Source organism: Mustela putorius, unplaced genomic scaffold (assembly GCF_011764305.1).
Source record: "Mustela putorius furo isolate JIRA1106 unplaced genomic scaffold, ASM1176430v1.1 tig00003987_pilon_pilon_pilon, whole genome shotgun sequence".
Lineage (NCBI taxonomy): Eukaryota > Metazoa > Chordata > Mammalia > Carnivora > Mustelidae > Mustela > Mustela putorius.
The window spans coordinates 5,545,489-5,560,875 of NW_025422126.1; the positions used below are offsets into that span (position 1 = coordinate 5,545,489).

The window sequence follows — 15,387 nt, forward strand, 5'->3', positions numbered from 1 at the left end:
TTCATCCAACTTTAGCAAGCTCATTTTTTTCAAGCTCGTTTTAAAATATTTATTTACACTCTGCTTTGTTCTAAAAGGTTCAGCTATAGTTCATAAAGATAGTTTTATATCATATAAATATGTATGTCACTGTAAGTCACTTGTGGAATAACAGATGGATGGAGTCAGACGTAGATGTATGCGTGTGTATCTTGGAAAGATCTGGCAGATTGGAGGGGTGAGATGGCAGGTAGGGAGCTGAGGAAAGGCAGTGGTATAGTAACACTCAAGGGATCCTGCCAGCTCCTCCAGCTTCCTATTTCCCTTTTCCTAAGTGTCACCCTGCTCCCCAGACACTGAACCATTTGTGGTTTCTGCACCTGCCACTTTCTGTCCTCTGTAGCCTGCTTCATGCTATTTGCTCTGCCCAGGATGCCCTCCTGCCCACCTTTTCACCTTGTCACTGTCTACTCAGCCTGCAAAGCTCAGCTCATCAGAACCTCTTTCAGGAGCCCTCCTGGTCTGGGCAGAGGATCCTGCTTTACTCCAGGTTCCCAGCACCTGGGTTTCCCTTAGTCTCAGCCCTGACTGCAAGCATTGTTCCTGCACTCCCCCAGCAGGCTGAGGATAGCTCAAGGGCAGGACCTTCATCTCAGCCATCTGTATTCCCAGGATTCAGAGGCAGCATCAGAAGTGATGTGACCTGTCTACGGCCATACCACCCTGAACGCACCCGATCTCGTCTGATCTCGGAAGCTAAGCAGGGTTGGGCCTGGTTAGCACTTGGATGGGAGAAGTGATGTGACCTTATACAGACAGGTTGAGGCAGTGTCAAGCTCTTCTGAAAAACTGGTCGGAACCGTGCCCCAACCAGGCCCCAGATGCTGTCTGTGCCACAGGACCATGAACTCTCTCTGGGGGTAACCCCCCACCAGTAGCCTTGGCTCAGTGGAGCTCCCAGAGGGGCTTGCAGGCCTGCCAGGGGTGATTCCTTCTGGTTTCCAGACCTGTCTTGGGCTCACTTCTGGCTGCCTACGGCAAGCCAGCTATGCCAAGGTCATACAGGAGCCTCCGGGAGCTAGGAACAAGGCAGAGGAAGGAGAACCAGGCACCTGGGTCAAGAATATGGACTCCATGCTCTTGGTGTCCTCGTCTGATAGGTGCTCTGGGCTGAGGCGGCTGGGTCTGTCACTGTGGTGGGACATGGTCTCTTCACTGTGCACGGTGGAATCGGAGCAGATGGGAGGTAGGGGCACGAAGGTCCGGTGGGACAGGGAGAGGCCCTCCACGGCCTCAACAGGTATCTGTGACTCCAGAGGACTGCCGGCCGCAGACAGCTCTTTAGTCAGCCCTGCCTCAGACTCTGGGATCTCCTTTGAGGGAGATGGGACTGCGGTCACAGGGAGATGATGGAGAAGTAGAGGCTGCTTTGGCACCTTTGGGACTTGGGTTTTCACCTGTCACGGGAGAAATGTTGGACTGTTAGCTTCCTAATCAGAATCTCTCTTCCTGGACCTCACCAGACTAAGGCAGTGGTACTGTGACCAGGGTACTAGACGAGGGCTCATAGGAGAGGGAGGGAGCCAAATCCCACTAACTGGGCATCTACAATGTGCCCTGTACATGGCAGATGTTGCTTGATTTACACCTCAAACTACCCAGGAAATAATTCTTATTTTATAAAACATATTAAATATTTATCATTATAAATAATTCTCTTTATTTTATCAAAGTGGAAGCGAGGGCTCAGAGAGATGACTTGTCCAAGGTCACAGAATCATTTGGTGGCAGAGCCGGTATCTGATTTCTGCCTCATTCTACATCCCCGGTCCTATTACTCTGGCTCTCAACAGTCTTCTTTTGTTGGAGTTTTAACATGGTGCCCTTGACTTTCCTCAGAGACTCCTAGTAAGACCTGGAGGAGATGGTCCTGTCCCTTCTGGAAGGAAGCAGCACCAGGCCCCTTTCAGGATGCTGGTGCCTACACCTTAAATGAAGTTTCATATGGCAAATCTTTCTCAGGGTTCAGAACCAAGACGATAACTTCTTTCCTGTTGAAATTCTCAGCTTCTTTAACTAGCAAAAGCCCACCATCCTGGGAGAGAGGATTCTGTACTGAGCATCTGCCTCACTCTGATTGTGCCCCTCTCAAGCTGGCTGATGGGAAAGAGACAGTCCAGTCCTTAGAGGAGGCAACAAACAAGGGGAAGATGATGGAAACCTTTTGAACTCCTGTCTATTTCCGGCTTTTAATTCTACTCTGGTCCTCTAAGGGCTCCAAAACTAGAGTTTGGCTAGACAGTGACAGGCTGCAGAGGGAGTCAAGAGGAAGTAACTGTATTTACTGATAACTTTTGTGATCAGCAATGCCCAGTCTAGCTTTTAGTCATGGAAAGGCTAAAGTTCAGGAAGGAAAAGCATTTCACAGAAATTTCTGCAATCCTTCTAATGAAGGAGAGATGTGACTTACTTTACAGCATCCCAGAAGGCTAAGACCACTGGTTGGGTTTGGTTTGGGGGAGCAAAGTGCTCTCAACATAGGGAAATGCTTCTTTATGTGTAAGAGATATGTATTCTAGGCCTGGTGCAGCCATTCACGATTCCCACAGGTGGTTAGAACTTGCATAGGGGCAGATTTGGGAGATTATAACATATTTTTTGCATCTGCTGCTTCATCCAGTCCTCTCAGCACCTCAGGGAGGCTTGGAGTTGAGAAGCTGAAGCTCAGAGAGTTAAGCTCTTGCCCAAGTTTGGGCAGCTGTGCAAAGTGATGAAGCCAGGCTCATCCCTGGGTCTTCAGACCAATTTCTCCCCTACTTCTCCACAGCTCTTTCTCAGGGCCTCAGTTTCTCTGTCAAAATTGGAAGCAAGATTCCATGACCTTCACAGCTTCTCCCTACTCTGACAACTGGGTCCCTGTGACTGTCTTGTCCTCCTTCTGCGTGTATCTGTGTGTAACAGACACACAAAGCAGAAGACAAAGCCAGTACTACAGACCCAACAGAAGGAATCCATGATGAGTGGGAAAGATCAGTTCACACGCAGTAAAATGGGCTCCACTTCCTCCGGCCTTGGCAGTCCTGCCCTGGAGGCCTTACCTTCCTCGAGACCTTCCGAGGCATCAAAATATGATGCTTAGCCTTTACTATCTTCTTGCGAATCAAGTGGATCCCCAGCCGCTCCTGGAGGAAGCTTTTCAGCAGTGGAGGGACCCCTGGAGCCATGACGGGGAAGATTACTATTAGTGGATATTTACTGGGGGCTTACTATGCGCCCAGCGCTGTTCCAACTGCCAGACCTGTATTAACTTACATCATTCTCACACCAACCCTGGGAGGTAGGTACCTGTATTATTCCCATTCAATAAGTGAGGAAACCGAGGCACAGAGACGTTAAGAAATTTGCCCACGGCAACAAGGATAGTTCAAAGCAAGGGTAAGAACTCTGCTGGTGTCACTCTAGGACCCAGGATTCTAAGGTGCCTCCAAGGTATAGCGCTAGTGGCAGCACCCACCGCACCCACGATGCAACACCTACTTCTGGACACAGCTGCTTGAAACCTCCTGCATGACCCTCTACTTTCTTACCCCCTCCCCTGCTCAGCCACGCCTCCCCTGCAGGCCCCTCCCCAGATGGGAAGTAGGAAATGAGGTCACAATAGACCTGTTCTACAAAGCCAGGTGTTACTCCAAGATCTCATGCAGGATCTAGCTTTGCCTCATTCTTGCTGTGAGGCTTTGGGTAGATCATGAACCTTCCTGGACTTCAGCATCCTTCACTGGGCACGGGGACAATGACACCTGCCTCACAGGGTTGCTGTCAGGTAAGCTGGTACAGAAGTGCTTAGCAACGTCTGTGATTCTCTCCATTCCCAGATGAATGTCCACCCATGTCCACCATGATGCACAGACAAGCCCAGGACTCAGCCTCAAAGAGGTGGGGTTGAGGGTGCCCAGACTGCCCCTGGGCACCGGGATGGGGGCGCAGGTTTGCAGGCACCATACCTCGTGTATGGGACACCAGAGGGTTATTATGAAAGATGAGCTCGCAGAGAGACGGGAAAAGAGCTACTGGCAGGATGGCATCCTCCTTGGCGATCTATAAGGAAGACAGGGAAAAGCTTTGGGTCAAAGCTGCCCCACTTCTGCCCAAGGGCTGCCAGGTCCCATACTGTGGGGCTACGTGCTTGCTAGGGCAGGGGTGGGGCCGGGGACGTGAGGCTGCTGTGCCAGACCTCAGGGCTGGGCATGGTCTGCTCCTGTGGTTTCACCTGTTCACACCCACAGGATCAGGATCCTGTCTGAAATTCCACATCACTATTTCACGTTTAAAAGTTAAGAATTCTTTTCTCTTCTCCACACTGGAAATGTAGCCCAGACCAAGGAATGGAGATGTTGGTGACAAAATGAGAATAAGCACAAGGAGTCTGGAAGTATGGCCAGGCATTGATTTTGACTTCGGGATACTCTTTGTCTGACACTTCACCTTCCTCAATGCAACCTCTACACACCCCAACAGTCTGTCAACAGCATTCCTGGTGGTCTCTTTTTTTAAGACCTGTCCTGGACACTAAGCTGGGGAAAGACAGAGGGCAGGACAGGGGGGACCCATTCATCTAAGGGAAAAGCCGAGCCAATGATAAGACCTCCCAGCTGTCTGGGGCCCAGAGGCTGCTCTACCCTCTTGTGGCCAGCTTCTGAAGGGTGAAAAATACCTAATCCTTGCTGAGCAGAGTGGTTGGAACATCCCTGGGAAGGGTGTCTTTTAGCAACAGAACACAATAAGAGGGGCAAAGAGTGGATCAGTGGCCTTTCAGATGCACCCTGAAAGTCACTGGGTCAGACTCTGGACCCGTGGAAGGCAACAAGACCTGAGGACTGTGAGAGGGAGGGCCCTTCAGTTTGGCTTCCTCTGGAGCCCCAGTGGGTAGCACTAGATGTCCACTGGGCAATGAATCTATCCATTCTTATTCCTTTGTGTTCATTCAATAAATAAATATTAGTGAATGCCAACATGAAATGAGCAAAACAGCTAGAACTCCTGTCCTCAGGGAGCACTGCCTGTGGGGAAACAGGCACCAAAGTAGTAACCGGAAGCACAAGAGCTCAGCAGCTGTGATGAGCGCTGTAAGAGAGGACGTGTCAAGTCCCAGGGTGATCTGGTCCAGGCAGGGAGAGAGGGAAGGCTTCCCTGAGATTTGAATGCTAAGGAGGAGGTAGGGACAGAGTATACACCACAGAAACCTCGATATTAACCAAAACCGTTCCCTCTACTTTCTGAGCACACAGCGACATGATCTTCGTGCCTCCATGCAGCTAGATGTGCTGGTATGACTCACGTCATATGCAACCAGGGTGGAAGGGATAATTTCTGGGCACAGCCCATTTGAAACCTCATGTGTGACCCTCTACCTTTCTTACCCCCTCCCCTACTCAGCAATCAGTCTGCCAGACACAAAGGAGCCAATAAAATCCCCTTCAGGAATGAAGGATGACAAAGACACAGCCAGAAGGGACCTGGGTCTCTGGGAGATCATGTGTGAGGCCACCAGCCCACCTGGAATTCTCATAGTAGATTCTATGAAATCAAGAAATAGACTCCTACTCAGGAGGTCGTGGGGGAATTTAAGGTGTATGGCAGCAGCTAACGGTGCATGCTCCGCCTACTGCAGAGAGGAAGTGCCCGACACAGAGAACCATGCGTAAAGGCCCTCACAGCGAGGAGTAGGAAAGCCAGCTGGAAGGACGAAGGAAGGCCACTTTGATTAACAGCAGAAAGAAAATGAGGCTAGAGATGTAAGTTGAGGGCAGATCAAAGCTAGAAAGATCTTGGTCCCTGGGGACCTATTACATAAATTTGTAGAAGTAGGAGGACCTAAATATGACAAGATTTGGTCACAGATTAGATATGCATGGCGAGGAAAGATGTAAAGGAGAGAGAAACATTTAGGACAACAGCCAGATTTTGGTGTGAGTAAACCATGTGCTCTTCTTTAAGATATGGGAGATCATTAATTCACTTTGGATACATGTACTTTCCAGTAGAGATTCAGGTAGGCAGTGCATATACTGGTCTGGAGTACACAGGAGGGTTCTGTGTTGGAATTATAACTTTGTGAGCCACAGTTCATGGGACAGTGGGTATATGAAGCCATCCCTACTGGGAGAGTCCAGAGTGAGAGGAGAGGGACCAGGCTTGGCCTCTGAGCAACTCTAAATTTGGTCATCGAGACCACGACTTGGCCTACCTTTTCTGTCAAGGACCAGGGAGTAAATATTTAAGGCTTTACTGGCCATACGGTCTGTGTTGTAACACAAGACAATTCATATTGTTAAGTGTGATGGCTCTTTTCCAACAAAACTTTAGATATGGAGTCTGAAATTTGGATTTCATATAATTTTAAAGTGTCATGAAGTAGTATCCTTCTTTTGATTTTTTCAACCACTTACAAATCAAAGCCTTAGCTTGAAGGCTATACAAAACCCAAGGTCAGTTGCTAATGTCTGTGGGCCAAATCCATCCCTCCATCTGTTTAATAAAGCTTCGTCAGAACATTGCCCTGCTCATCCATTTACATGTTCCCCTTTGTGCTACAAGGCAAAGCTGAGTAGCTGTGACGGAGTAATGGATTTATCCGGCCCATTATAGAAAACACTTGCTGACTTCTTATCTAGACTCTAGGGAAGAAGGAAGAATCTACAAAGAAGTATAATATGGTAAATAACTATATTTGGTTAAAGAGAGGTTAAAGAGAGTGGTTAAAGAGAGTGCAGAGTCTCTCATATGCAAATCTGGTGGTCAAGAAGCAGTGACAACAAAATGAGGGAGGGAAAATTAAATTTGTCAGGATGCAAAATTCCATCCATCCAAATCAAGTGACTAAAAAGCTGAAGAAAGTTACAATTAAAACTGATAGAAAGTTGAAAGATATCCATGGCATGGATGTCATTTTCTGTGAAATTAAGTCCCAGCTGAAAGATATGGGCTTGGGATTCTGGATGATATAGTGAGGAAAATGTGGCCATTGGGCTAGCCTATCCCCATAAGGTGAACTGAATGCCCTTGAAAATAAATTCAGGATCCAATGTCAATTTACTATTTCTGTCCAATTTCATTGGGTTAAGGCAAATACAATTTAACCTACCAAATTTATGAACTAAGAAAATATTAGTTAAAGGTTGACTGAAAGTGATTACTTTGCCTGTTTTTTTTTTTTTTTTTTTTTAAGAGAGAGGGAGGGAGAATGAGCATTATCAGCCAAGGGGGGTTGGAGAAGAAGAGGGAGATATTCTTTTTTGTTTTCTTTTTGAGATTTATGTATTTATTTGAGAGAGAGAGAGAGAGAGAGCATGTGCATGTGTACAAGCTGGGGAAGGGACAGAGAGACGGGGGAGGAAGAATCCTCAAGCAGACTTCCCACCAAGTGTAGATCCCAATGCAAGGCTTGATCCCAGGACTCTCAGAGCATGACCTGAGCTGAAATCACAAGTCAGACACCTAACCAACTGAGCCACTCAGGTGCCCTGAGATAGAGAATCCTAAGCAGGCTTCATGCCCTGACATGGGCTCAATCTCAGGACCATAAGAGCATAACTTGAGCCAAAATCAAGAGTCAGACCCTCAACTGACATAGCCACCCAGGCACCTCATTTACTTTACTTTTGACACAAAACTTATTAGATTTGAGAGGATATTCTAGACATTTAAATTCTGTTTGAACACAAAATAGGTTTTAAAATTTGTAACTTTAATAAATGGAATGTTAGGGGCACCTGGGTGGCTCAGTGGGTTAAGCCGCTGCCTTCGGCTCAGGTCATGATCTCAGGGTCCTGGGATCGAGTCCCGCATCGGGCTCTCTGCTCGGCAGGGAGCCTGCTTCCCTCTCTCTCTCTCTCTGCCTGCCTCTCTGCCTACTTGTGATCTCTCTCTGTCAAATAAATAAATAAAAATCTTTAAAAAAAAAAAAATAAATGGAATGTTAATTTCAACACAGGTAGCATGAGTTTTCCTTGATGTGATCAAAACATCATTCATTCATCAAACAAACTCACTGGGTACCTATCATGTACCAGGTTCTATTCCAGACGATGAGGATATAGTTATAAGTAAAACAAAATCCTACTCTCAAACCTACATCCTGGCAGTAGACAACTGATAATAAAGAAAAAAGATATATATATTAGGTGATAACCATCATAAAGAAAAATGTAATTTAAAAACTCAAGTAAACATGTAGAAAAATGGAGAGTAGGGGTGTCTGGGTGGTTCAGCTGGTTAAGTCTCTGCCTTTCCCTCAGGTCATAATTCCAGGGTCCTAGTATCGAGCCCTATGTCAGTCTCCCTGCTCAGAGGGAAGTCTGCTCCTCCCTCTCCCTTGGCCTGTCTCCCCCACTCATGCTCTCTCTGAAATAAATAAAATCCTTAAAAAAAGAAAAAGGAAAATGGAGTGTATTACTACCCTCCTAACAATAGGAAAAAAGACAGAATAACCTATAACATCATAACTTTTCTTGCATCTATCAGAGAGCTAAGGTCTCAGGTCAATCAGGTGGACTGAAATGTAAGGAAAGGTGGGTACCTCCAAGGGATGATGAGACATGGACACTGGCTCAGGTGTGGCAGAAAATGGGAGGAAGAGATGGTAAGTGCCATACAAGCAACTAGAAAGAAATGAGCTACCATTTTAATGAGCTGCTGAAGGTTATGTGTGCACTAGAGCAGGAGATGAGAATTCTCAAGAGCTGCAGAGAGAAGGAGAATTCATGGCCACTTATACACAAAAGACTGGACCCAGGGAGCAAGACAAGAGAAAGCCATCCCTGGGGCATAGGCCTGGAGGAGGAGAGCCCCTGCCACTGTCAGAAAGATAGGAAGCCTGGAGATCAAAAGGAAGCTGGGGTATCCTTATATCAGACAAATTAGATTTTAAACCAAAGATGATAATAAGAGATGAGGATGGACACTATATCATACTCAAAGGGTCTGTCCAATAAGAAGATCAAACAGTTTTAAATATCTATGCCCCTAACATGGGAGCAGTCAATTATATAAAGCCGATTAATAACAAAATCAAAGAAACACATCAACAATAATATAATAACAGTAGAGGACTCTAACACCCCCTTCACTGAAATGGACAGATCATCTAAGCAAAAGATCAACAAGGAAATAAAGGCTTTAAGTGACACACTGGACGAGATGGACATCACAGATATATTCAGAACATTCCATCCCAAAGCAACAGAACACACATTTTTCTCTAGTGCACATGGAACATTCTCCAGAATAGATCACATCCTGGGTCATAAATCAGGTCTCATCCAGTACCAAAAGCCTGGGATCATTCCCTGCATATTTACAGACCACAAGGCTTTGATCACAAGAGAAAAGTTGGAAAGAACTCAAATACATGGAGGCTAAAGAGCATCCTACTAAAGAATGAATGGGTCAACCAGGAAATTAAAGAAGAATTGAAAAAAAATTCATGGAAACAAATGAAAGAAAAAAAAAAGGAAAAAAGAAATGAAAAGAAAACATAACTGTTCAAAATCTTTGGGATGCAGCAAAAGCGGTCCTAAGAGGAAAGTATATAGCAATACAAGCCTTTCTCAAGAAATAAGAAAGGCCTCAAACAGCAACCTAACCCTATGCCTAAAAGAGCAAGAGAAAAAAAACAGCAAAAAAAAGCCTAAACCAAGGAGGAGAAAAGAAATCATCAGAGCAGAAATCAATGAAATAGAAACCAAAAGAACAATAGAACAGATCAATGAAACTAGTAGCTAGTTCTTTGAAAGAATTAATAAGATTGATAAACCTCTGGCCAGACTTATCAAAAAAGAAAAAAGAAAGGGCCCAAATTAATTAAATCATGAATGAAAGAGGAGAGATCACAACCAACACCAAAGAAATACAAACAATTATAAGAACATATATGAGCAACTATATGCGAACAAATTAGACAATCTGGAAGAAATGGATGCATTCCTAGAGATGTATAAGCTACCAAAACTGAACCAGGAAGAAATAGACCTGAATAGACCCATAACCAATAAGAAAATTGAAGCAGTCATCAAAAATCTCCCAACAAACAAGAGCTCAGGGCCAGATGGCTTCCCAGGGGAATTCTACCAAACATTTAAAGGAGAATTAATCTCCATTATCCTGAAACTGTTCCAAAAAATAGAAATAGAAGGAAAACTTCCAAACTCATTTTATGAAGCCAGCATTGCCTTGATCCCAAAACCAGACAAAGACTCCACCAAAAAAGAGAATTACAGACCAATATCCCTGATGAACACAGATGCAAAAATTCTCATCAAGATACTAGCCAACAGGATCCAACAGTACATTAAAAGGATTATTCACCACGACCAAGTGGGATTTATTCCTGGGCTGCAAGCTTGGTTCAACTTCTGCAAATCAATCAGTGTGACACAATACATTAATAAAAGAACAAGAACCATATGATACTCTCAATAGATGCTGAAAAAACATTTGACAAAGTACAGCATCCTTTCTTGATCAAAACTCCTCAAAGCATAGGGATAGAGGGTACATACCTCAATATCATCAAAGCTACCTATGAAAAGCTACCTATGAAAAACACACAGCAAATCATTTTCAATGGGGAAAAACTGAGAGATTTTCCTGTAAGGTCAGGAACACAGCAGGGATGTCCACTATCACCATGGCTATTCAACATAGTACTAGAAGTCCTGGCCGCAGCAATCAGACAACAAAAAGAAATAAAAGGCATCCGAATCAGCAAAGAAGAAGTCAAACTCTCACTCTTTTGCAGATGATATGATTCTTTATGTGGAAAACCCCAAAGATTCCACTCCAAAAAATGGTGGAACTCATACAGGAATTCAGTAAAATGTAAGGTTATAAAATCAATGCAGAGAAATCCGTTGCATGCATTTCTATACACCAACAGCAAGATAGAAGAAAGAGAAATTAAGGAGTCAATCCCATTTACAATTGCACCCCAAACCACAAGATACCTAGGAAGAGACCTAACCAAAGAGGCAAAGAATCTGTACTCAGAAAACTTTGGAGTACTCATGAAAGAAATTGAGGAAGACACAAAGAAATGGAAAAATGTTCCATGCTCATGGAGTGGAAGAACAAATATTGTGAAAATGTCTATGCTACCTAGAGCAATCAACACATTTAATGCAATCCCTATCAAAATGCCATCAATTTTTTTTCAAAGAAATGGAATAAATAATACTAAAATTTATATGGAACCAGAAAAGACCCCGAATAGCCAGAAGAATGTTGAAAAAGAAAGCCAAAGTTGGCGGCATCACAATTCCAGACTTCAAGCTCTATTACAAAGCTGTCATCATCAAGACAGTGTGGTACTGGCACAAAAACAGACAAACAGATCAGTGTAACAGAATAGAGAGCCCAGAAATGGACACCACTCAACTCTATGGCCAACTATCTTCGACAAAGCAGGAAAGAATGTCCAATGGAAAAAAGACAGTCTCTTCAACAAACGGTGTTGGGAAAATTGGATAGCCACGTGCAGGAGAATGAAACTGGACCATTTCCTTACATCACACACAAAAATAGACTCAAAATGGATGAAAGACCTCAATGTGAGACAGGAATCCATCAAAATCCCTGAGGAGAACACAGGCAGCAACCTCTTTGACCTTAGCCACAGCCACTTCTTCCTAGAAATATCGCCAAAAGCAAGGGAAGCAAGGGCAAAAATGAACTACTGGGACTTCATCAAGATCAAAAGCTTTTGCATGGCAAAGGAAACAGACAACAAAACCAAAAGACTTCTGACAGGATGGGAGAAGATATTTGCAAATTATATATCAGATAAAGGGCTAGTTTCCAAAATCTATAAAGAACTTATCAATCTCAACACCCAAAGAACAAATAATCCATTAAAATCAGACAAGACAGATATCAAGACAAGAAATTTTGTTCAAGGCACAGGGAAACAAGTCAAAATAATAAAAGAATCAACACATCAGGTAGATATAAAAATTCTAGATATTTATGTGCCTGATGGTAAAATTTCAAAACAAAGGCAGCAAAAACTGACAGAACTAAAGGGAGAAATAAAGAGATCCACAGTCATGATTGGGGATGTTAACATGCTGCTCTTGATAATTGGTAGAACAAAGAGACAAACAATAATACAGAAATGATCTGAGTTATACTACCAACCACCTTAATTGGTATTTATAGAACACTATTACTTAAAACTGCACAAGACACATTTTTTCTAAGCGCACACAGAACATTCACCAAGACAGAATATAGGATGGGACATAAAACAAGTTTCAATAGATGTCAGAAGAATGAAATCTTACAGGTTATGTTATCTGACCACAACAGGATTAAAGTAAAATAGTAAGTATAAGACATCTAGAAGATCTCCATATATTTGGAAATGAAGCATTTCACTTATCTAAATAATCCATGGGTAAAAGAAGAAATCACAACAAGAATTTAAAAAGTTGAATAGAATGAAAATAAAAACACAAATCATTTGTAGGATGCAGCTAAAACAGTGCCTACAGAAAAAGTTTATGGCTTTACATATTTATATTAAAGAGAAGAAAAAGGTCTAAATCAATAATCTAAAACTACACTATTTAGATTATTTAGGAAACTAGAAAGAGAGGAACAAATTAAACTCATGTGAGTAGGACAGAAATCAAGTTAGGAGCAGAAATCAATGAAATGGGAAAAGAGGGGCGCCTGGGTGGCTCAGTGGGTTAAGCCGCTGCCTTCGGCTCAGGTCATAATCTCGGGGTCCTGGGACTGAGTCCCGTATTGGGCTCTCTGCTCAGCAGGGAGCCTGCTTCCCTCTCTCTCTCTCTCTCTCTCTGCCTGCCTCTCCATCTACTTGTGATTTCTCTCTGTCAAATAAATAAATAAAATCTTAAAAAAAAAAAAAAAGAAATGGGAAAAGAGATGAGTAGAAAAATCCAGTGAAACCAGCAGTTTAGTTTTTTTAAATAAGACCCAAGTGGGGACACCTGGGTGGCTCAGTGGGTTAAGCCTCTGCCTTCAGCTCAGATCATGATCTCAGGGTCCTGGGACAGAGCCCCACATTGGGCTCTCTGCTTAGCAAGGAGCCTGTTTCCCCCTCTCTCTGACTGCCTCTCTGCCTACTTGTGATAACTCTCTCTCTGTCTAATAAATAAATAAATAAATAAAATCTTAAAAAAAAAAAAGACACGAGTTACCAATTTCAAGAATCAAAGAGAGATCCATCATACATCTATGGGTCCACTGATTATTGACAAGGCGATAAGACCATTCAATGGGAAAAGAGTAATCTTTTTGATCAATGGTGTTGAGTAAACTGCATATTCACACATAAAAGAATGAAGTTGAACTCCTATCTCACACCATATATAAAGATAAACTCACAATGGATCAATGATCTGAATGTCAAAGCTAAAATGATAAAACTCCTAGGAAGAAAACACTTGAGGAATGTGGCTGTACCAACTGTTTGCCTTACAAGGAATGTAAACGGAGTACCTTAAAAGTTGGTTACATTTCAGACTTAAGTAGAGCTCAGTTGGTGGGGTTTATAGAAGTCAAAGAGTACATGGCTACTGGAAAAATATGTTAACATAAAACATGAAGGAGAAACATATTAAATCTGTCCCATGGACTACATCTGCTGTTCCCACATACTAGAACATTTCTCACTTCACTCTTCCCTCACACTTTACCTAAACTCATGAAACCACTCTCTGGGGAACCTTCCTTGTTCCCAAATACTAGGTTAGACTGCCCCTATCATACAGTTCATAGCATCGTGAATTTCTTGCTAACACTAAGCATGCTTATATTGAGACCATTTGTCCTCTATCAGTCTTCCCTATGGGTGACAAGCTCCAAAAAGCAAGAAGCACAATCTCTCTTTGCACAGCTGTGGGCCTAGTATGCAGCATAGAGCCTGGCTCATGGTAGTAAGTAAACATCTATAACTGAATGGATGGACTCCTGCCTTGGTCTGCACTTTCTCCACTTCCCCTACCCTGAGAATTCCGAGCCCACATATCTGTAATGGGGAATTATAGGGCTAGCCTTCAGGCCAGAGCAGACTGCATCCCGCCCTCCCATCTGTGCCCCCGAGGAAACAGGTAGAGAAGCAGAAGAGTCACCTTGTTGTAGGCCAGGCTAAGGTACCTCAGCTCTGGAAAGGGTGGGGCCAGCGTCTGGTTCCTGGCCTTCAGTGACTTCACGGGAAGAATCTCAAATATGGGAGGAAGTGCACATACCTTGGTTGCCTTAGAAGGAAAAAAGGTCTATTGACAAAGTGTCCTGATGATAAGAGGCTGAATGCTGCCAAGGGCCATTGTGGCACCTTCCTATGGAAGGTGATGGAAAGAATAACCATTCTAGAGAGTCTTGGCCAAAAGAGACATCTAGGATCATAATGGGAGATGTTACCAAGGGCCCAGAGTTCTGATTCCAAGTTCTCTGAGGTCACATGGTGAGCTAATTCTCCAGCATCCAAAGTTCAGGTTTCAAGTGCTCTAAGACCAAATGATAACAGAGCAGTGATGCAGACATCAGAAGTTCCTTGCCCCCACCTCCCACTTTCTGCCCTATAGCAGCTTATCATGAAATGGCTCTTCTCTGCATTTGGGCTAAAATTTCTCCAAAAATCAAAAGGACAGTGCTTGCATTTTATCTTACTTCTCTTTTTATTTTATTTATTTATTTATTTTTAAAGATTTTATTTATTTATTTGACAGATAGAAATCACAAGGAGGCAGAGAGGCAGGCAGAGAGAAAGAGGGGGAAGCAGGCTCCTGCCGAGCAGAGAGCCCGATGTGGGGCTCGATCCCAGGACCCTGGAATCATGACCTGAGCCGAAGGCAGATGCTTTAACCCACTGAGCACCCAGGCACCCCCTTACTTCTCTTTTTAAAGATTTTTTTTATTTCTAAGTCATCTCCACACCCAACGGGGCTTGAACTCACCACCTTATCAAGAGCTACACACTTTCCTGTCTCAGCAGCTACTTACATTTTAAAGGGGACTTTTCCTAGTTGGGAGAAGGAGAGCATGAGGGATCTGAGTCTTGAGTACCTGGTCTGATGGGTTAGCTCACACCCTACCATGGAGGCTCTTCATTCCAGGATAAATCAATAGCTAAATCCTGGATGACTTCAAGCAGTCTGGGCCTGAATGTGACTTGGTGCACCCGGGTCACTTGCAAGTCGTGGTTTTTCAGCACAACCCAGCCAGGATCAACATGTTTCATTAAACAGAAAATAAAACTTACTGGATTAACCGTGCCTGGCTCAGTTCACTCACTGATTCCTTGAGTTAGATGGGACCAGAGGAAATTACAGGGTAGATGTTGGGCTAATCACTGGGTTCAAATGAACTGGATTCTGTTCTAAACGA

The 15,387-nt window shown here is 43.8% G+C and overlaps 1 protein-coding gene across 27 annotated transcripts in view; it reads right to left on the minus strand.

The window, feature by feature from the left end:
• Nucleotides 1–15,387, minus strand: part of XRRA1 (X-ray radiation resistance associated 1) — a 72,051-nt gene that overhangs the window by 10,279 nt on the left and 46,385 nt on the right. For 19 of the 27 annotated variants that reach the window (XM_045071404.1, XM_045071408.1, XM_013064348.2 and 16 more), the window contains 4 exons: nucleotides 14,133–14,258; nucleotides 3,984–4,077; nucleotides 3,078–3,193; nucleotides 1,092–1,436 (listed from right to left, as the gene is read on the minus strand). In XM_045071404.1, the coding sequence (XP_044927339.1) occupies nucleotides 1,092–1,436; nucleotides 3,078–3,193; nucleotides 3,984–4,077; nucleotides 14,133–14,258 (681 nt within the window). The remainder of the gene's footprint in view (nucleotides 1–1,091; nucleotides 1,437–3,077; nucleotides 3,194–3,983; nucleotides 4,078–14,132; nucleotides 14,259–15,387) is intronic. The other 8 variants (XM_045071409.1, XM_013064342.2, XM_045071419.1 and 5 more) reach the window with 3 other exon arrangements.